The sequence below is a fragment of the Parasteatoda tepidariorum genome, chromosome 3 (assembly GCF_982258835.1).
Source record: "Parasteatoda tepidariorum strain Cologne lab strain chromosome 3, Ptep-v5.0, whole genome shotgun sequence".
In the NCBI taxonomy this organism is placed as follows: Eukaryota; Metazoa; Arthropoda; class Arachnida; order Araneae; family Theridiidae; genus Parasteatoda; species Parasteatoda tepidariorum.
In genome coordinates this window covers 62585243-62609744 of record NC_141757.1, presented here as the reverse complement: position 1 = coordinate 62609744, position 24502 = coordinate 62585243, and the positions used below count along the sequence as shown (strand labels likewise).

General features: G+C 27.1%; 1 protein-coding gene across 6 annotated transcripts in view; it reads left to right on the top strand.

Annotated features, from left to right (window-relative positions):
- Positions 1–19341, top strand: part of LOC107438011 (uncharacterized) — a 162249-nt gene extending 142908 nt beyond the window's left edge. For all 6 annotated transcript variants that reach the window (XM_071180331.2, XM_071180338.2, XM_071180323.2 and 3 more), the window contains 7 exons: positions 4516–4773; positions 7954–8008; positions 10427–10557; positions 11147–11316; positions 14631–14844; positions 15212–16094; positions 17634–19341. In XM_071180331.2, the coding sequence (XP_071036432.2) occupies positions 4516–4773; positions 7954–8008; positions 10427–10557; positions 11147–11316; positions 14631–14844; positions 15212–16094; positions 17634–17763 (1841 nt within the window). In that variant the 3' untranslated portion in view covers positions 17764–19341. The remainder of the gene's footprint in view (positions 1–4515; positions 4774–7953; positions 8009–10426; positions 10558–11146; positions 11317–14630; positions 14845–15211; positions 16095–17633) is intronic.
- Positions 19342–24502: the final 5161 nt, after the last annotated feature.

Here is a 24502-nt window from a genome sequence, read left to right as displayed (position 1 = left end):
AAAGTTAATTTTGACAAGTTTCTTGTTGAAAAATTGGAATCCGGAATTTGCATGCATATTATCATTAAACAATGTTACCTTAAGGTAGACAATATTAAGGAAAGACTTCTTATTTAATAGACTCTCATCTTTTTTGTATTTTCTGATACCTGTAATAAATAATACAATGTATTAAAATGATTTTGAAAAATTCAAACTTTTTGAATGATTACAGCAAATACCTGAGTTATGCAATATGATAGCATGTTTTATGAACTTGAGTCATTTTTTAAACCAAATAAGTACGATGTTAGGTGTTTGCTGCATTTTACAATACTATAACATCCTCCAAAAGTTTGAATCATTGGAAATTGCTGCAATTTATTATTTTACTTACCGTAGGGTACCAGATAATACAAAAAGGAAAGAAATTTAATTTTTGAAGGAAAAAAAATGAATTTGAAAAATTAATTTAAATTTTCTAAAAGCATGTGAAAATTAATAATTTATTTTCGAACATTTCAAAGTATAGTCCATGACGGAACCTATCACATATAAAGCTGTAATTACGTAATTCATATTGAATTTGAGCATGAAACACAATAGTTTTCGATACCTTTATTTCCTATTGTCTACTTCTTCAGCTATATTCGCTTTAAAGGAAGGCAATTTTAATGTTTCAAGTTTGGGTAGAAAAAGACACACTTCATCCATTCTTTGAAATCACAACCAGTAAAAATTATAAACTAATTGCATTGTCTCTCAATTCTTGGAAAAAAAGAAAACAACGCAGTCTTATTGTCCCAGGAAAGGTTATGAACTGATTAAATTGGGAGTGTCCATTGTTCTTTAAAAAGACTTTTCAATAAGATGAACCCTAATAACCACGGGAGCGATGCCAGACCTTTACGCTTTTGACATTGCATCTAGATGTGTTTAGCTGAAACTATGATAAATACATCCTGTAATATTTTTTATATACTCAGTGGACACTGAGAAAGACATAGTTTCACGGAAGCTGTAATTCTAAGTTATCTGCTGGTCATTACCGAACGCCGCAAACTAGTTTTCAAATTTCTGAATCCTCTCTATTGTCTTTCGGGTGGACCCATTGTTCTTTAATTTTTTGACCATGCTCCGAGCTTCGACCCCTTCTTTCTTAAGGTGCTGATCTTCCAGTCCCTGCTTCTTTTGTTTTATTTCTTCTTCTTTTTTCACCTTTCCGGGCATTTTAACGCTCCTTTTGTTTCTCTCGATTTAGAAGAAAGAATATGATGAAAAATAATCTCAAGTGCGTGTAGTAATTTTAGTCATTTCTTTATTTCGAATATCTGATAAAGTTTTGAATAGTTATTTTATTCTTTGGAAATTTTAAATCTGGCCGGAATTAAGATGTCGTAGATTGTATGATGTTTGGAGTGACACAGCTTGCTCACTTACGCGAGTAATCACGTTAATTAAAACATTGTTCCTTGTGTTTATTTCTGGAATATTCCGCAGAAGATAAAAAGGGTCTTTTTGAAAAATGAAACACAAAGTTCTGGTATGATGTTTTTTTTTAAAAAAAATTACATGAATTTAATTATAAATTCTATTCGGGATTTTAAGCCTGCTTTATGTGTAATTGAATATTAATTCGAACCAATATTGTAATTAGTTTTGTTTTTATTAATTAATTAGGATTTATTTAAGTTTTATAAAAAAAGAATTTTTCATATTTTACATTTTTTGATTTGTTTAATTCCGATAGTAATATTGAATTTGAATGAAATTTATTCTTATATATTAGTTGACGTTTGAAAAATACGTAATTACGTTCTAATAATTATTTTTAATTGGATCTCATGATTCTGAATCGAATTGATCCTTACATTTAATTTTTAAGGCGGACACTAGTAGTTAATTGCTATTACATTGTGCGTTGTGATCATAAATAGATTCTTTTTTCTGGTGCTTACTTTCCTTTTTCAAATTTTTTTTATCCGGACTTTTTGGATTTTTTTCTTTCCTTTTACTTTTAAGAATTTTGCTGCTAAATTTCTTCATTCTTTTCAATCACATTTTAAATCCTAATAATCATATTATTTAACAAATTTTTAAATGGAATGCTTGTAAATGCTTGTAAATTTTTTTTTGTTCTAACCCACCCAAAATTGTTCTTTTTTTTTAGTTATTTACTATGTTGTGAAAGTTTAAAGAATTGACCTAGAATTAATATTTGCAAATAAACATGAATGTTTTTGTACAATGTTGTGAAAATTTAAAAAGATGCTATATAGTGGAAGAAACTTTTTATGGCAAATTCTGCTTCACCTCCGTTTGTAATTTCAAATTTAGATAAACTTGAGTTCAGGTAAACCTAGAATAAACCATGAAGTTTCTAATGCTTAAAAAAAAAAATTTCGAATATCAAAATGTAAACAAATTATGGCAGAATAACTTCTTCACTGCGTAATTCTAATTTATCTAGTCATTATTTGTTTGCATGCATTTTGATATTTTTGAAAAATAATTTCAGCATTTGAAAGTTCATGATTTATTTTTGGTTTACTTGAGCTTACTTTTCTCTAAACTTAAAATTTTAAATTACTTGTGATGGTGAAAGCGAATTTGCACCGAAAGTTTTCTCTCGTGGTATAGCGTCTTCTTAAAAGAAATTGTATAATTTTGCTTTATACTTTATTGTTTATCAGTTAGAGTTGGGGGATGTATAATCCTAGTTATATATCAGTGTAATTTGAGAAAACTGTTGTACTATTTTAGAGAATCGCGAGAAATAACTGTAAAAAAATTAATGAAATCATTAACTATCCGAAGTACTAGTTACAAATGGATAATATTGCATCTAGAAATCTAAAATGAAAAACATAAAGTCAAAGCTTAATTTTTGTTTAAATTTGAAAATAAAATAAGAGTAATTGATTTAGGTAAATATATAATTTTTATTAAAAAAATGACATTTTTTCAAGAAATTGAGTATTTTTACCATTCTGAAAAATTAATTTTTATGACGAACTTAATTGCGAAATCAACAATTTTTGTATTAAATATTGATATTAGTAAAAATTAAATCGCACAAAATACCCTTTTCTTGATCATCTATGACTTTTTTCTTAGTAATTTTTAAAAATATCACGCACCTAATCTTATTGTGTAAATGTTTGAATTTCGGAAGGAAAAAAAACATATGTATCTCCATTTTTGATCAAAAAGAAACAAAAGAGAAACTTTTAGGGTTATAAGTCCTCACCCCCCGGGTTCATCTATGCTCCTGGAGGTCTAAAATTGATGATTCTAACAAAGGAGTGGGACTCATCAAAAATTGCCTATTCTCTTTAAGATCTGTGAACCGAAACGGGATTGTTAAGTGTGATAACATTTCTTTGAAGCTTCATGCCGTAGCATTTGGTGACGTGACAGGGTCGTCACTTTTATTTTTCTAACCGTGACGTTAATCTTGTAATATTTCAGTCACGTCTCTTACAGCAATAATATCTTTAGGATGGCGCCAGAGAAATATCAACAAAGTAATCCTCTTTTCATTTATTAATTTCAAACTTGTAATCTTATTTAGCATTTTATTATTACATTTGAGACAATTATATCCTGTTCGGAATTCTTATTTGTGCAATACATTTGTAAGTGATATGTGTTTTAAATAGGTGTAATCAGAAGATAAAGAGTTAGTTTAGTAAAAATATCGCCACTAGCGTGTGAAAATGTGGACTAACGGACTTTGCTAAATAATTTTAAAAAATTGTGAAATTTTAAAATTCAAATCGTTTCTAGTGCGAGTGTATATTACATTTTAATTGCTGCCAACAGCATTTATATGTCCTAAATGTGGGCAGGAAGGATACTTAATAACTATGCTTTATTTGAAAAATAAAAATGTCGTGAACTTAAGCAGTGTTAAAAAAATAGTTTCGCTCCTTTATCTGAAGATTGTAATTTTAAAAAAAATAAAAAATCCTTGATATTAACACATTATTGACCGGCCAGGAGTTAACTCATTTTTTCATGCCCAAAGACTGTTAACCAATGACGAGTTAACTCGTCTTAGCACTTAAATAATCTATTTCAATTTATAAAGCCCAGGAAGATTTAGAATATTGTCCAAAGTCTAATTTCATTTCAGTCAGTAATAATACATGAAAATAAAATACTCCAATAAATAAAACTTATTGGAGTTCGAATGTTTTTTTTTTAATTCTTATATTCAAGTGTAAAATAATAGCCGGTGTCATGGCTGAATAAAATTATTGGTCAACAAAGTGTTAAGATAGCTTAAGCTGGAAAATTAACTGTTCAATTTCTCTTAATATTGTAAAAAGCATCTAATGCGTATTTAATGTAATGTATTTTAGTTAACGCCACAAAAAATGACTAATGAAACGTAATACACTGCAACATCTGTGTAATATCTGGCGAAAGTAATACAAATTTCAAATAGATATTCACTTAGATGATACGCAATTTTTGTGAAATTCTTGTTACATAAAATTATTTATAACTTAATCTTTTGTGTCCTTACAGGCAACAATAAGGTGCTGATATCCCGATTCATAGCCCAGCGAGCACTTGAAATCGGGTTAGAATGGACCTCGGATAAGTTGGAATCAGATTACAGCTCTCTGGAGTTGAAATACAGGGTGATATGTGCGGATGGATACTATGGACCGAAGTGCAAAACGCTCTGCCGACCTCGAGACGATAATTTTGGACACTACAAATGTGGAAAAGATGGAACAATGATTTGCATGCAAGGATGGGAAGGTTCCTATTGCAACTCCGGTTAGTTTCTGTCTTTTTTTTAAACTTTATAAAATCTTAAATATTTTTGTCATTGTAATTCGTACATTTTTTTATGTATTAAATTGGGCTGAATCTAGTTACTCGACATTAATAACATTAATTTCTTAAGCAAATTGAAAGCAATCGCATACCTTTCGTCACTTTAATCATTTAATTAGTTATGAAAATACTCGCTGTGAAATCGGACTTTAAATCAGTTTAAAAAGTTTTTAAAAGCTTTATTCTTCACGTATTATAGATTTTAATAATAACTTCGGTGTACTGTCATACTTTTTTTTTACATCTAGCTTTGATTATTGTCTAAGTGACTTTCTTTATTTTCTTTTTAATACAGTCACGAATATAGTTAAAACAATATTAATTTTTCATTACCTTGGGATTTGTTCTAATGTTGCTTAACTAGCGAATATATCGATTTTTTCAGCATTGAAAGCATTTATTTCTTGAATTTGTGTACAGTACAGATAGTATTAATCCCGAAAATACTTTTTCAAGTCTTTTTTTTTAATTTCTTTTTCAATATTTATCATGCATATTTCATTACTATCAATGAGCCATTTAAACTAGTATTGAATTCAAGAAAATATCGTTCAGGCTCACCCTTTAATCCTTGTCCTTTTGAACCAAACTTAGAAGACTAGGGAACTCCCGAGTCAAGCATTGAAAGAAAATCAACATCTAGGTAACTTGAATGAAATTAACCCACGTGTTCGCTACATGAGGCAGAAAACCACGAAAACTTATTTCCCTCACTTACCCGAAGGCAATGGGACTTGAATTCACGGTCTGACACATTTGTGTCAGCATTGTAATGAGTATGGGTCTGGGGCAATATTCAAATCAAATAACCGAGACGTCAATCAACCTGGGTCAAAAGCGATCTCGCAAATTTAAGCGACCTCAGCCTGTCGGATTTTTTTCCAACAAGATGTAATGTAATGTAATGTGTATGTTAATAGTTCGAACTTAATTTGGACAATCGTATACTTTGCAACATCCTAGTGCAATCGTAGGAATATAGTGGGCGAGTATTGTTGTCTTTATTGGTTTAAAAATTGAAAGATATTTTTATTCCTGATCAAACGCGCTTTCATTATAAAAGAACGTCAGATATCTTTACTGTCAATGAAATTAACACTCACCGAATGAAAAGTTCCTGAAATTGGCAACCCTAATTGTTCGCGTGCCGCGTGTATCCGGTGTAAAAGTTGCGTGTGTCTTAGAGATTGTTATCAGGGTCCCCCTATCTTTCTAGCTTTTCACGGTCATAACTCAGAAAGGAATCAGGCTCCACTGAAAAGATGAAGAGGGTGGGGTCCAGTGGCTATTTTCTTAAAGCTCCCTCATTTTTTTTTTCTCTCTCTCTCCCTTTCGTTCATTGTATACAATCCATGATGTTCATTGTTCTTCAATTGGTTGACAATGAATGGAAACAACGTTTTTTTGTTGAGATAGCGGAGCTGAGTTATCCTCTCTATTAAAGATGATGCGGCCATTTCTATTGAATGTCGTGAGAGACGTTCATTCATAACATTCAGCTTCAGAGTAGTGTGAGCAGTTTATAGTCCATTGGTTTTGGTCAGACTAGGGAAGAAAACTAAACACTATATTTAAGTCAAGCGTGACAAGATTTTGCTTAAACGGATAAGAGAAACAAATTTTCTTAATTATTTTTAAAAAATAGCCTTTAAAATTATGAGAATATTTTTCGAATATCTGTATAGCCAGCATACAAAAATACAACAAATAAAATGCACGCAAAAACGTACTTTCTTTGAATAAACATATTTTTTTCTCCACAGATATGGGTGGGTTTCTCATTTATGAATGATGGCCACAATCTCATAAATATGGACTCAACTTAGTCAGGAACTTAGCCTTTTTTGGCTGTTTTTGCCTTTTGTACATTGCAAACTAGACCTGTAAATAACCACTCGTCACGTGGCGTGTCAAAAAAAGAAAAAAAGTGGTGACTTAAATTAAATAAATAACCGGTAATTCTGCAGAGAGACTCTAAAAAACGGAACTTTCATTAAAATGTCCAATGTCACCATTTAAAATTTTAATTCTTGAATCCTACAATTTGTGATGAAGAGATTCATGTAAAATGAGAGTTCTTTAATAATTCATATATTTCAAAGCCGTAATCTATACATTAAATGTATTTCACCTCCCTAAATAATTTTAAAGTCAATATATTAAACCAAATTTCATCACATATTTATGTTACTTTTATCGTTGAATTAACTTTTTACGCAGTAGATTTTTCTAATATGATTTTTTTAATATATAATTTTATCCGAGCAAAAAAGTTACTACTAAGGAAAAAGTCGCTACTTTAGTTATTAGTCTACCGGCCACTTGCTACTAACTGAAAATTTAAATTTTTAGGTCTAATTTCAATATTTTTAGCGAAATTATTTGCTCGGATGAAAAGTAAAAGAAAACTTCGATTTCTAAAACTCACTTACTCAAAAATAAATAAAAATAGTCGCTAAAGACCAAGTTATAAAAATTACTTATTTTTAATATACATTCGAATTATTACTGAAAAATTGAATTGTAATGGATAAAAAAATTTTACATCATTTAAATTTTATAAAGAAATTTAAAATTTAACCCTTACTTTAAGCCAGGTTTAGTTAAGCGCTGTTTCGTTATTATTTCCACTTGTTTTAGCTTGCACTTTTAGAAAAATACTTATGTACGTTTTAACTGTCGGAACATTTAAACTAAATAAACTATGTTTTAAAGATTTCAGTTGCTTCCATTGTTCTAATAACCGACATAAAAAATAAACAAAATAAATTTAATAAACAAAGTAAATCTCTTAAAAACGTTATTTAGAAACACAATTTGCTTCTATTTTTTCTTAAATTTTTCAATAAATCCATATGGTGAACTCTGAAAATTAAAAAAAAAAATGGTATAATTAGTTGCAACTCTAGGTAGGCTGTCAGTCTGAGTAAAACATTCCGTTATCTCATTGAACTATTGTATAAAATAGTTATGAAAGAAAACTGTACAGGATAATGTATTAAAAGATAAATGATTTAATAATAATTCAACAGCGTGAAATGAATGCTTTTAACAGTTGTGAGGAAAAATAATTGTAGTCTTTTCTGTAAAAATTTATTTTATAAATTTTCTTTTTTCCAGCTGTTTGTGCTGCCGGATGCCATAATGGTACATGCCTCAAACCTGGAGAATGCAAGTAAGTTAAAGCTTAAGTTATTAATTAAGTAAGTTATTTTGCTTAAAGTTAATCAAAATGAGTTATACACAAATTTATTTCAATATCAAACTTATAATTTATTTTTCTATGACAGTTCAAACGTAATTAGTTGAAATATTTTAACTTCTATTTGTAGATATGAAGTACAACTTTTGGTCAAAATCACTCAAACACCGTTGCATAAATATTAATTCCATAATTACAATTTTATTAAAGGTAACCATAAGAATATACAATGATACATAAATAGCCCCATTTATCATTAGTAGGCAATTGTACAGTGCAGAAAACAAAAGATATCACCTTAAATAACTTTAATAGCAATGATTGGATTTGTATAAACTAAGTGCCAACCTTAATGGTTCAAAAGAGTTATTTCAAATATGCTAATTAATTAATCCGAGTTTTATTAATTTCATAACAGAAACTAATACAAATCGTACTTTTCTGAATAAATATGTCTTTTTTTTTCAACGGGTTTGCATTTTTGACTATCAAAATATGAGGTATAACCGTTATAATGAAAAATATGATCCCAATAGTTTCGGTGGGGAACTGACGAAAGCTTGGGCTAACACTCAAGGAAAGTTTGAGCCTCTTAATGCCACTTTCTGTGTATTTAGCCACATCTTAAGAAGTCTTATAACGAATCGAAAATTTTTGCTTACAAACTTTTTAGAATATTTTTATTTTATTTCATAAAGGTCGAAAGATATTGATATTCAGGGCATACTAATTTTTACACCATTTTAATCTGTGTAACAGTAAATTACAAAATATTAAAATTTGAACAAAAATCAGTTAAATAGTTTCCGAGTTAAAATTTCAGAAAAGTCACATTTTAAAAATATTATTTCTTAAAGACTATTCGACCAATTTCCTTTTTTATTTTCCAGTTTCGACCTTTATTATAACCTTATCATTCAAACCTATTTGTTCAAAATGTTTTAGATCTTAACTAAATAAAATAATAAAAAATTTAAACAAAAATCATTTTTATTTGGTATTTTCCTTGGATAAACTGAATTTATAATTCTTCGCAAACATTTTTAGACTCAATTAAGTTCCCGAGGAAAAGCAAAACACATAAAAAGTGATATTAACATTAAGAGACCCAAACTTTTAACCCCTCTCCTTATTAAAATTTTGGGACCTTTTTTTCCAGATTACAGCTAACCTCCCCATTTTGATATTTAAAAAATAAAATCCGACCTAAACAACTCGTTTGTAATCAGAGAAGATACTTTTTTTTGTCTCATTCAACAATTCATTTTATAGCTAGTACTAATTAATTAATATATTTTAGTTTTGTCCTTTGAATCTCTATGATAGCCGCTTAGTTCGTGAAAATCTGATCATTATAGAAAAAAGTTATTCAGGGTGATATCTTTAGTTTACGCACGTCTCTTTCTGCTAAATAAAGTAAAAGTTTAATATATAAGGGTATATTATAATTTAAAAAATAGACTATTGTTTTCGTTCTGTAATAAGTAACACTAATGTCAGAAAAAAATCACTGATGGAACTTTTTATACTAGAGCTAAAACGACAGTTTCTCTCAGTTAACTAATTTCCTTGCTTCCTTAAAAGTTGTTGATATTCTTTATAATATTTTTTATAATGCAGTTTCTGGTATGTATCCCCTACTAATTGTGCAAATAAGCATTTTTATGAATGACAATATAATCATATAATTTGTTTAAATCACCATTTCTTGAAAAATAGTAATTATTTAATTTAGAGTAATGAAACAATTTCAAACAAAACATATCCACATTTTATTTGTTTTTTAAAATTTATATAGCATTTTTTACCTACAAAATTTAAAATAATTAGGTTGAATAGAAGAAAAAATTAGTAGTAATTTTAATTTAACAATAATACAACTTTAAATTACTAATATCATTACTTGATTGAATAATAACATAATAATTGACTGAATAATGATATGAATAATTGACGAAATTCTAAAATTTGATACACAGCTGTTTTTATCTAATTTGAGAATTTCTCCACTTTAATGTTGAATACTAGTTAGAAAATCTAAACAAATATAGCATTTAGGTATTTGAAGTCATTGTAAGGAGGTAAAAGGAGTAATGGTGCTACCACTTTTGAAATTTTTTTCCTTAAAAAAGATAAATCTTATTTATTTCAAAAACTTTAAACTAGCTTTTTAAATTGAAAAAAAAACTAATAATAAATTATAAGGATTAATGATAAACATGTTTTCAAATATATTTTACGCGGTATATCTTAAAACTATATATTTTAAACAGAAATATGATTGTAGTTTCAGTTATTATATAAATTGTTGTATATAAATTACTATACTATAACAAAAAGTAATATAAGATTTCAAAAATAGAATAATGAATTTATTTTTTCCATAAATAGTTGCAGATTTGGATGGGAAGGTCCTTTATGTGATCAGTGTAAGACCTATCCAGGCTGTGTACATGGTGGTTGCAGAAAGCCTTGGACCTGCATCTGTGATGAGGGTTGGGGTGGTGTCTTATGTGATAAAGGTGATTATTATTATATCTGCCTTTGCATTTTTTCATATTGGTATCTTTATTACAAATTCTAGTAAATTGGTATATTTAATACATATTTACTATACTTCCAAGACCCTCATTTATATAATATTTTATAAAACCAAGCATTATTGCTGAATGTCTTTTTCTTCAGGTTATGAAAAAGATATTTCATTTAGATTAACATATTGGAAATTTAATGCGAAATTTATTGTGAACAATGTAAAATATTTTGTGTAACTGTACAAAACAAATAACAGTTTTATTGAATTTTTTCTTAAAAAAACATTAGAAGTTTCAGAATGTAGAAAACTGATGGATTTCAATTATTTAAAATAGGATAAACTCTTTTTAAATATACTTCATTAATTCATAAAATGCTCTTTTCGGATTTTTTTTAAAGCATTATTATAAAAACGGACTTTGTAAGTATTTTAAATCCAAATTTCATTTGTGCTAAGAAATGGCAATTATGCTCTAGTACTTTTTGTCTTGGTTAAATATTTTGCTTATTTTCACATTATTAATTTTTATTCATTTCATAAAAAAACTAGATGCTTATTATAATAACTTTTTTCAGATCTTAATTACTGCACCAATCACAAACCTTGTGAAAATGGCGGCACTTGTACTAACACAGGACAAGGGTCCTACACTTGTACATGTTCAGATGATTACATGGGAGATAATTGTGACAAATTAAAGAATCCTTGCATGGACAGCCCCTGTTTGAACAATGGCATATGCAATGTAAATTGACATTTTATTCATAACATCATTTTTTGTTTTGTTATTCTGTGTGCTACGTTTTTTATTTCGTTATTATTATTTTATTTGCTTATATTATTACTGTATTTTGTTTGATTACTAAAAATGTCTTTAAATTCTGATCTATATATTAAGATAATAACTTTAATTTTATATTAAATGATATAAAGAGATTTTTCTTAACTTCTAAGAAGTTTTAACTGTAATTATTTGAGAAATCTAACCTGATTTCAGTTTTATTTTACAATATTTTTTTTAAAATTTATTCTCATTTTACTTCGTTAAAACTATTCAACGTATAAATAGTAAAATAGTGGAATCATATCAATAAATGTCAACTATAAATTTTACTATACGTTTTGAGTTTTTGCTTAAAAACTAATTCAAAAATATGAAGTTAATTTTTTTTTAAATTTAAATTGTATGAAAACTTGATCAATCTTAAATTTTTCCAATATTAATATTCTTACTATTTTCTTTCTATAATTTTTGTGCCTTACTTTAATTTTATACTTTAAGTTAATTTTGTAGTTTATTAGATATATTTATCTTTTATAAATTAATGTATTTTGTGTTTATCATATATAAATCCTATTTATATGCAAAAAAGAGTACTATTTCTACAATATTTATCTGCTTGGCGTTCTTTGCTATTTATAAGTCCAATTTGAAGTAATTTTTACTTTTTTTAAATGATACTTCTTTTACCTTATTTGTTTTAGTAAGAATTAAAACATGAAATAAGCAACAGTAAATGTTTGGCTAACTATTTATATTAAAACTACTTAAAGTTTTCGCAAACATACTTCTTAAAGACAAATTAATTCTCTTTTTTTTAACATTTTAAGTTTTTTTTTATCATGAAGTGATAAAATGTGATTATAAATGAAAGGATAAAATGATGAAAGGACTGTACTACATTCATCCATTCGAACATGAATGAAATGTTACATAATTACTTAAGAAGCACAAGGACCACCAGGTAAAGCCTTTAACTCAAAACTACTTTTCTGTTAATTATAAAAACTAATGCATTAATTTTTAAAAATAAATATATCAATTTTTAAATATTAATACAATCAAATAAAGTGATGAAGATTATTAAATAATTGTAATTATTAAAATATTTTTAGAAATTAAATTCTCAAAAGTAAAATTTTAAGTTTAAATCTTAAATATAGAAGCTTGGTATAAAATTGTATTTGAATATAGAAGATAACTTTAATTACATATATTTTTATTGCTCTAAATACACGATAATTAAGAGCACTTTTTTTTCTTCAGAAAGTATATTAATTTAATCAAATTCTTTGAAAAACTTTTGATCTTTCATCTGAACTTTCATGTGCTATGATGCAACATTGCTATTCCTATACCGGTCGGATAAAGAATAATTTTAAGGACCTAGTTTCTTTAAAACTACTTGACTAATGCATTTTAAATTTTGAAGTTTATCATTATAATTGTTTGTGTTAAAATAGATCTTGATTACATGATGTTTAAGTTATTGTTTTATCATTGGAGAATCTCCAATCGTTATTAAATTAAAAAATGAACAATAATTTTTAAAATTCATTTTAAATCACCTATAATTTTTAAAATTCATTTTCTGTGTAAAATTATCATTTGGTAAAAGAGTTTTAATAACTGTGTGCTGAAACTATTTTTTTCCTTTTTGTTGTTTAGTAATACGTTTCATAAATTGTATTAATTTTAATTTAAATTTTCAAATTTATACACCATATTATCAAACATGAGTATATGGTATACATATTTGCTCATGTGTTTATATGTAGAGAGTTTGTACTGTTTAACCTATAAAATTTTTCTCATATGCGATTTTAAAACTATTATATCCTTTTTTTCCTCACTTGATAACTGTAACATAACATTTTTAAAATAACCATTATCTTAGTTAATGACTATATTTTGATGCTTTGACTTCTGATCTAAGTCCTTTAACAGTTACTTTTCCTAACTTATTGAATTTTCCATGCAATTTGAAAAATCCAAATGCAAGTAAGAGTTCAAATTAGATTGTTCATTATGAAAACTAAACTAAATTTTTTTTAAAATTTAGCAAACATCTTTAAAAGTCATAAAATGATTGAAAATGTTGTTTTTTTATAAATAACATAAAACAAATAATTTTCATTAAAAAAAAAGTTGAAACAACACCAACAAGTTGAAACTTTTGTTCAATCGCTTTGCTAAATTAATTGGCAAGGAATATACATTTTTGTACAGGATTTCATAAAAATCTAAGACCAGGCAATTAATGTATTTATAGTCTTCTTTTTAAAATAATTAGATTTCATTACACGAAATTTCCACAACAAGATCAAAAGTGATCTTTGATGTTTTGTATTTATCTTGTCCTTACATCTAGTCAAAAATAATTAAAGTGGATATTATTTTATTATTTTATTTTTTTAGTAATAAATTTCTAAAATAATATACTTTAAGAACTTGGACATTTTGCTAACAAGACTTCATACTATTATTTTATTTTAAATTATTCATTTAGTATTCTATACCGTAAAAAATGGTAATTAAAATTTTATACATTTTATGAAAGTATTGTTCAAATATTATAAAATTATTACATTTCCATTGTGAAAATCATAGTAAGTGAATATAGATTAAAACTGTAATCTAAATTTCTTTAAAATATTTCTAAAGACAATTCATTCATTTCCATACTTAATGTCATGTTACTTAGTTAGTTAGTCATCAGAATGTTGGACTTTTTTATGTATAAATATTCTTATTATTTTATAAATAAGAGCAATAACTATTTATGAAACATGATAATAAATTTTATTATAAAGCGATATTTAAACCTATTTTTAAAGACCCTGAATAATTTCTTGTGGTGATTTGAAGGAAGCCTATAAAAAAGGAAATAAATTTTTATTCTTTATTTAGTTCTTCATATCTTCACACAACTCTTTTGGTTCTTGAATAACTGTGATTAATTACTACTAAAATAGTTGTATATTTTCAGGATTTTTAAGCTTGTACCATTTATAGATATATTTATTTTCAGATGAATTAACTGAACATAGTTTTACTAAAAGAAGCAAATTTATTGTATTTTGTTCATAAAAGTATCTCAGTTCACTAATGAAATTGCTATTTGCTAAACTCAAATATTTCCAACTGCATTTTTTTAAAGCTTTTATTTGGATTCATTTTTCTAACATTGAAATAAATTCAAAAATAAATGTGCTCACTTAAAATTATCTTTCTCATATCTTTTTTTTTAATTAAAAATTTTTATTTGTTCTTTATAGAGTCCTAGTATTGGTAAATACGATTGCACATGCAAACGTGGATATTTCGGACCACATTGTGAGACATCAGCAAGTATTTGTACAGAAGGTTTATGCAAAAATGGTGGCTCCTGTATTTCAAATCCAGACGGATTTTTATGTTCCTGTCCAGCAGGTTTTACAGGTGCACTCTGTGAAAAAGTCCAAACCTGTGATTCAAGTCACTGCTTAAAAGGTAGGGAAAAGGAATGATGAAAAATATTTTTTTTTATTGTCTTCACAAAGCATCCACTTTTTAAACTTGCTAATAAGATAATAAGATAAGATGCTAATTTTTTTTTAATTTTAGTAATTTCAACTTTTAGAAACATATGCTTATATGCAACTTTGAACCAGTACCATATTTGTTTTTCTGTGATTATAACTTTGCCAATTTCTTAGAATGCATCGTTACATGTATAAAATTGAATTTTCTTTTCCATTTTGAAAATGGCTTTATTTGCTTCACTACTTTGCAAAATGTAATAACCTTGTTAGTATTTATTTTATCTCATTGCTTTTCTGCTTTTTTAATATAATATTATATTAATGTTAACTTGTAGGTGGCACTTGCATGACATCCTCCGATGGAATACATTGTATCTGCCCTCATGGTATCAGCGGTGATCGATGTGAGCATGACAACAGATGTACAAACTTGTGTAAAAATGGAGGAATCTGCGTGGTCATCTCCGGAAATGCATCATGTACTTGCCCTTACGGCTACTCAGGAGCTTTCTGTCATATCAAACAGACAGTGTGCTCTGCAAATATTTGTGCCAATGGAGGAACTTGTCGCTTCCTTGATGAAGCTTACTACTGTGAATGCAAACCAGGATTTACTGGAAAAAACTGTACTCAGCCTCAGAATACCTGCAGCTCTTCGCCATGCTTGAATGGTGCTACATGTCATGTGACAGAAAATGGCTTTTCATGCCACTGTTTGCATGGCTTCAAGGGAAATAGGTGCCATTTAAGTTTAGATGGAATTCCAAACGATTGGAATGAAGGTCCATCTGTTGCTTCGAATGTCTCCCACCGCATCTCTGAGAAAGAGAAAGAGACTTCTTCTGCTTCTCAGTTATACCTGATTATTGGTTTATCAGCCACCTTCACTGTGCTCATAATTTTAATTGTTTGTATTGTAGTCAGATACAGAATCCGACGTCGACGGCCGCAGAAACCTGTTGACGAGCACCACAAAGACTGTGACTTTGATCTAGTAAATGAGCAGAACGAAAGAAATGCCATGTATATGAACAATAAAAATTGTGATATGCCTCAAAAAATTGTGAATGAATTGGACAGAATACCAGTTATAATGCCACACGAGGCTCCTCCTAAAGTGCTTAATAGTGAAATCAGCAACAAAAGGATTCCAGATATGATGAGCACATCAAGGACTTTACTACAAAAAATAGATAATATTAGTGGTAATTCCACAAAGTGAGTATCAATTCCTTCATATAATCCTATTTAATTTTCCTTTGAATTGATTGGCAATTTTTTTTCATAAGAAGGTGCTAAAAGCAATTTATTAATGCAATCAACTTTTATTGCATTGGCCTGTAGTTTTCACGCTTGTCATACCATTTCTGAAAATCGTGGCATGATTTTTATGTTTTTCCCTCCTGGAGCATTGTCTTGGTCATTTGGTATAGAAATTAGTCATACGCGCGTTATTTGCATTTGAGAAAATACATTCTTAACCTTTATTCCTCTAATATTATAAACTTAAAACTAAATACCTATAAGATCCAAATATTATAATTCGTCTTATATATTTAGTACTTTTTTTCTGACTTGCCTATGTTCCATTGCTATGTTCTATAAATGTGGCGACATAACTTTATACTCAACTTCATTTTTTTATTGTAATGCGCACATAAACACAATACGTTTCTGCAGAAATAGTACTAACTAGTATAACTATGAAACTATACTGCAAACTATATACTTCCACTCAAACACTGGTATGTGATATTTAGAGGTAACCAATCTAACTAAAACGGATTTCCCTTACTGCCTTTATACAAAATATCCCACTTATTTTTCAGTCTCATCTACGATTTCGCCATGATATGTGTTCAGAGAATAAATAATGAGATCCCATGATGAAGAATGATTGCAAGTACCAATCATTCTAATATGTTTACCAAATGTGTAGCTTAAAAAAAATTGCAGTATTTTTCAAGTGAACAAAATTAATACAATCTTGTAATTGCTTGATGGAAACTTGTGTATATATGATAATTTTAACTATATATTAACGTTTTCTACTTTACATAAATATGAATCATTCAGAAAAAAACTTTTAGCATAATTGCTTTACTATTTATTTAATTTTTTTTTCAATCGATTCAATATGTTCGTAAAATTGAGTAATTCTTAAATAAAAATTAATTTTTATCAAACGCAGTCTTCATTTTTAAATTTATAATAGTTGTAAATAAAGAACAGGAACACCTTTGGCTGCATTTGCCCATTGTAGTAGATTAATTCAGTTTTTCTAACATCATAAGCCTCACAATATCATACGTCTCACATTATTTTTCAGTAATAAAAGTAAGGAAATCAAATTATCACCTGTCAACCAGAATAAGCTACTTTTTTGTAAGCGTTGATAAATTTTTTAATAATTTTTAAGGAATATTGTACATTATATTCAAAGGCAAGTAATACATTTAACTAAAAAATAATGTACATAAATTAAAGTGCATATTTTATTAGTACATATTTATTTAATTTTAATTGTTTCTACAATAAATTTATTTAAACAACTGAATGTAGTATCTTTTTTTTAAACTAGAAAAAACTATCATTTGTAATATCTATCACAAAAATAATTCTTTGCTGTTTGCCTTAGAGTTTAAAGCAATACGATGTGATTAAGATAAAAATCTAACATAAAAGGATTAATGTTCTGCACAGATGTTGTGAATGCCCAATGATTGTCTTATATCTAATTACTGTTCTTTATTTTAGCTGCCACTCACCTCAGGGTCATTCACCTTGCAGTAACAAACCGATCTATACGATTGAAGATCATCTCAGGCCTTGCCCAGACAAAGGAGTATTCCTGAATATGGGTGAAAACCTAGGTACTGATGTTTAATGATTGGCACATAATTTAATTGTTGTACAGTCTCTCTCAAAGTGCCTTTTGTATCATAGTTTCTATTTGTACAAACCAGAGCTTTCTACAGAGAATCATAGTTTTATGTTTCTATTTATATTGTGTAGTTATATGTTCCACTGTTCAACTGTGCGATTGAACAGATACTTGTTTCAACAAACATGGGGTGCCTGTACTCTTTTTTTTTCTTTCTTCTTCATTTCAACCAAGTTGTTAAATTTGTTTTATTATAATGACCACTGCATTTTTTTTATAAGTTTAAAAATGGGACCTTTTCTTTAAGTAAAGGATGTCTCAATTTTTCTCCTGAAAATCAAAATTGTATGTAAATGAGTTTGAATATGAAAGTAATACTTAGCTGAATTCCAAATTGAATGAGAAATGTCTTGAACGTTAAAATCGGTTTGATGTAATGTTGTTAGTATTTTGTACCTTTATATTTGACAAAGTTCCTATTCAAAGGAAATCATTTCTAAAAAAATATTTTTAATAAACAAATGAAATTGTTATCATTGTTTAACCAAGGCTCAACAATGTGCCTAAGAATACTCATAAAATGTATTTAAAATGCACTTTGATAAGCTCTCTGTGCTAAGAAGGAAAAAAATAATAATCACGCTTTTCAGGCAATAATTTGGATTTAGCTTTTAATCTTGCTATAGTAATTCATTTCATTATTTATATGTATTCACATTTGGTAATAGTTCATTATTTTATTTCCGTAATTTATGGATTTAAATGTTTAAAAGAAGTCTTTTAGATAGCAATAGTCTCGAGTAGGGATATTTTTCAGATATTGCTTTGGTTTCTTTCCAAATGACAGGAAAGAAAATTAGTTTGTAAATAAAATCTTTAAGATATTTATTATTTTTATGATCGACATTTATCTTTTCGATTGGATGCAAAAAATTGTTTATTCTTGCAAATTATGTGCCATGTTCCATATCGTTTAGAAATCACATTAAGTAAGTTATCTTCTAAAACTATACTGTCACTAATGCACTTGTAATTCACTTAAATGCTCTAAATAGAACTTTTTTATAGACTTCCACGTTAAATAATAAAAATTTTTGCACTTTATAGATGTGTAATCTTAAATGTATTGTAATTATTTAATAGTACTTATATTTTTAATGCAGGAACTTTTTCTAATTAATATTTCGGAACTTACGAATCAGTATTTACATGAATAGGACACTAATAGAAATTGATAGCGGTTTACATTTAGAGTTATGTTTACCACAATTCATGTTTGTTTAGACATCAAACTATGTTTTGTGATTTTTGGTAATTAGTTTAATTTTGCTGAAGCATTCGATATTTTTTAAGGAAGTTTAGTTTCTTGAGATTACATCATAGTGTCGACGAAACTAAGGGCAGTTTTTCCATTTCAAGAGCTATTAGTTCTCTACAATAGTGAAATGTTGAACTAGTAATGTAAATAGAACATGTGTACATTTTAGTTGGATCTCATCTTGTATATAAACGGAGGCTGTTTTTATGTCTGTTTATGCAGCAGCACCTTGTTCCAAATAAATTCATAATTGTCTATTTTTGTATCTTGTGTTACGTTTTATTTGTTTGTTCATTAATTCATCTTGCATATAAACTAACGATTCACTGAAAAAAATGCCTCTTATACACAATTGTAACTTATCTCCAATGTATACCATTTACACAAATCCTAAATATCTTGATGAAAGTCTTACTAAAATTTGATAAATGCAAAAAAGTGTGCGTAAGGTGTTATATCGTTAAATACATACTTACTTTATAATGTTTTTAAAGATATAATAACTTGATAAAGTTCAGAAAAATACACATTTTACATTTATGAAAAACCCCTTATGTTTTTCTTTACTAAAGAAAAACCTTGTAGCTAAACCTCTTTATTAAAATAGTTACATAATTCAAACTTTGTCATCATAATATTTTTTATTCTATACTAAGCAATTTTTAATTGAAACAATAGTAAAAATATCCTTTATTTGTTGTGCATTTAATTACATTTAGGACGCTTGAGTATCCACTGGAAAAAAATTTAACACTTACCTTTTCACATAAAATTATTTTTAAAATATCAACAAAAAAATCTGCATTTCATTTATAAGTATAAATATAAGTTAAATTCCATAGAAAAGACTTTATTCTTGCTTTATTTGGGTAATAGCTGAATGACATTTCCTTTATTGTGATTTCAGTGATTTATGAAGTGGATTAGACATTCAATCAATTTTCAGCAAATTTATGAAACAACTAACAAAATGTTGGAAAAAACTTCATGATTAGTTTATTAATTTTAAATAGTACATTATTTAGGATAAATATATTAGTGACTGAACACTTCCCAGTAAATGAACAGTTGAATAATATTTTTTTTAAAGAAATAAGATTTTCAAAGTTTTTCCATATTTCTTTTCAACAGTAGATTATAACCTTCCAATAGGAAAACAAGCCAATTAACACTGTATTAAATGTCTTGGGCCACATGGTGTTATCTTGGGAAAAAAATGAATTTTTTGTATCTATGAAGCATTTTGTATCTCTGATAAAATTAAACCTGAAAGTTATGTAGTTCCCTGCTTTAGGTATACAACTGATCGTCTTTAAAAAGATTTATTTCTTACTTATGTGAAAGTGAATTTAAATATGGTTGTTGAAGCTGGTGTTTTTTTTCTTTCATTTTTAAACATTATAACATATGTAAATTCTGAGTTTGGGGGGGGGGGGTTATTAACTGGTTAAGCAAGTAGTGGAAAGCCAATGAATGAGCACTATTGATCAGTCTCATTATATATTTATGAGCTTATTATATCTTAAATAGCAATTTTAACTGAAATATAATGTTGCTAATTATTTGCATTTAAAATATGATAGCAATGTAAATGTCTTAATTGTAGAAATACATAACAAGTGTAAATTCAGAAGCAGAATAAATAATAAAGATGTAACAGTCTACAATGACAACTTGACAAACTACTTCAAAGCTAACAATGTATAAGTGCCGTGGTTTAAACTTATTTTGAACAAATGATGTTGATTTCTTTTCAAATTAAGGTATCATCGTAAGTTTTCAAATATAAGAGATTATTTTAATTCCTTTTGTGGTAAGAATAAATTTACGATGTGTTTCAAAAGCAACTTCCCTTATGAACAGAAATCTTCAGAGAAAAAAAGTATGAGAGGTTTAGTATTTATAAATAAACCATGACAAGGTTTTAGAAACCATGAGGTGAAAGTCACAAGGTATCTACTTAGTTTACTATTCGAAAAAGCATACTCTGAAGAAGTTGATATTCGAAAGCAGTTTCAAAATTTTGGGTGCATCTTGAAATGTTAAATTTTCTTTAAAAAATAGAATAAGCACACTGGAAATATAACCCACAAATCAACTGGAAAAAAACTCGATATTGAGGGGAAAAAAATTTTATTTTCAGGATTAAATTAAAACGAAATTGATATTCCCCAACCAGTCTCTGTCAGATCTCCCAGGTCTTTTTGCCATTCTAAAATTTAAATAGATAAAAGATGAAAAAAAAATTTATATTTCCTTCACTTTACTTTTAGATACAGACCTAGAGTAAAGTTTACACTAGGACATAACTTGATCAACTATTTTCATGACCTACTACAAAAGCTTTGAAAATATTCATAACATCTCATTCTCCAAGATAAATTTTGTTTTCAGGCATTTGCATGACTTATAATCATAAAAAAATTATAATATAATCAGAAAATCAGGTATTAATTAACTGGAGAGTTTTATTTTATATACTGGTTGGAGCTGTTCATTTCATTTGGTTATAATTCTTAATATTTGAATTCCCAAAACATTTAAACAATTCTTTATAAATTCCTTCTCAGTTTTGAAATAATTTGCATTTTACAACAAACATGTTGACATTGTAATTTACCAAAAATAACAGATTTTACGAACGTTAATATTTTAAAAACAAGTTGCGCTTAGTTTTTCTTTCACTGGTTGGTCAATTCAAACTGCTAAAAATAATGAGTAGCTAAAAAAATCATAAAAGATGTTACCATTTTGAAAAATTCATTAAACTTCATACTTATACACTTGACCGATTTATACACCTGGCATATAAAGTTCACTTAAGTGTTAATTAATACATTTAATTAAAAAATAGTTTCCAAGTTTAATTTGGGAAGGTGAAAAATATTATCAATTTTAATAGTTAAAAACATATAAACCAAATTGAAAACTATTTCTGTTAAACCTGTGATGCTTTCTAAAATACAACTTATATCATTTCCATCCCTAGTCCCATTCCGAAATTTTAAAGAACAACTACAAAATTTTTAGATTTATATTTTTCATACTTTATGATTATATTGCTTTTAAACTAAAAATTTATCAAAAACAACTAAAAGTCAATGTGTTGTCTGCCCTTTTTTCAACAAAAAAATTCACTTAAAAAGAAGTATTAAATATAACTTGAAGGGTCTGCATGTCTTAGTCAACACATAAATAAAATTTATTTTAAATGAAGTATACAGTTATTTATTTAACTCACATTTTATTAGCTTATAAAGAGAATTAGTGCTACATTAAAACAAGGGTTGAAGACTAACTGACGATACAGAACACAAATAAGATTCACTTTTCAATGTGAAAGAATGTTACTTTTCCTGCACTTAAAATTAAAATTTTAGAGTAAATCTGTTTAAACTAAATTTTGACTCTAACATTTTCGAGCACTCAAGAGGTATAAGATATTTCGCTAAAAGGGTAGAAAAATGCTTCGGACATTAATTAAGAAAATAAGTTTAAAACGGTAATTTTTTTATTCTAAAAATAATTAATCAAATTACGATTTTTTAATTTTTCTGTTAATGAAATATTGTTAACTAAAGTAAAAATAGTTTACATAGTATAAAAATTATGACTATTCGTAAAGCACTTGTTTATTAAATGTTCTCATTTTCTCAACCGCAAAGAAGTAAATAATTAATAAAATAAAATTGTGGCTGGAGAAATTTGCATTAAAAATTAAATTAGTTACAAATCTTAAAATTAAATGAAACTTAAAAAAAATTTATAAAAAACATTAATAACCAATATTTTACGATTTTCATAAATTGATATTTAGAAAGAATTTTCTTCCGTTATAGTTTTCATTAAAAATAACATGAGAAATGTGTGATAAGGAGCATGGAGTTTTTGCCTGTAAAACTGTTTCTCTGCATTATTTGCAATATGCTGGTGGGGGAAGGAGAAATGTAAATAAAATTTTGAACGCTCGGTTAAAATTAACGTTCGGTTGTTTCTTAAAAACCTAGAAAAAATTGCTATATTAATAATATTTTTAAAATTTGACTTTCAAAATTTAGTAATCAAATTAAATTTCTAACTTTCCTCGTAAAACGTATTTAAGAGCTGAAATGAGAGAAAATGAAATTCAAGTTATTTATAAGATGAACTTTTTTATTATTTTAGTAAATATCTACAATTAATAAACCACGTTCTTTTTAAAACTTTCATTGAAAAATAGTTTTTTTCTTTTAAAACAGTCTTTAGTAAAAATAACATACGAAAAGAGCAAGCTGGCCACTAACAGACTAATCCTATTTGTAACATTGGTCAATTGTATAAGTAATAAAAATATCATTTGAGAAAAAAAAGCTGCATTGTTATTAGCAAAACAATGAATTTTGGAGAAAAAAAAATGCGTTGCGATCAAATATTTTTAAACATTGTCACTAGATGGTGCTGTTGATTGTAAACTGAATATAAATACTGAATCTTCACAAAAGGAAATCGCAAGTATTCCAATTATAATTTATTACTTCTAAAATAAAAGTGCAAAAAAAGCATTTTTTTTTTTAAATTACAAAAAGAATTCATGTTTTAACGATTTACGCTCACTTATTTCATGAAAATTCTGTAGGAAAAAAAATTGTAAACAGAATTATGATTAAACGATTGAAATATCGTTTGAAAATAGAGTTGACGAAAAAGAATTCTAGAACTAAAATTAATACTTATAAACTTCTGAAATTTAAATACAGTAAATGACTATTTTAGAGCAGTAAAAAGAAGAAATAGAAATATGTTTGTGTTCAGGTTAAAATTTTGTTGTTAGTAAATACCACTAATATTCAATATTTTGCGATTTTTTTTACGATGTGCGATATTATTCAATATTTTACCATTTATATAACAAATAATTAGTAATGGTAATTACACATAGTTTACTCATTCCAAAGAAGGAAAAGAGGTAAAAATAAAGTATTGCCTTTAAAACTGTTTTTCTTGTTCAAATTTCCTTTTTTTTAGAAAAATTAATACCCGAACTAAAATTAAAAACAATACTTTTTTCAGACGGGATATAAAATTTACTAATTCAAGTTAATTTTTTTTTTACAATGAAACTGTTACATTAGATTAAACGGATGTAAAAAAAAAAAAAAAAAAAAAAAAAAAAAAAAAAAAAAAAAAAAAAAAAAACTTGTGCTTGAAAAGAAGCATTTTTTTCCTTTAAATACCTATCATTTCTTTTTCCCATAATTATCATTTAAAAATACTTTGCTATTTGAAAATACTTTTATTAAAAATATTTTGACAATTAAAAATACTTCAATAAAAAATAACATCACACGATATGAATAATTAAATGCAATGCAAAATGTTTGCCTGTAAAACTGTTTCCCTGCCACTATTTAGCAATCGACCGTGAAAAAAACTTTTGGAAACTAA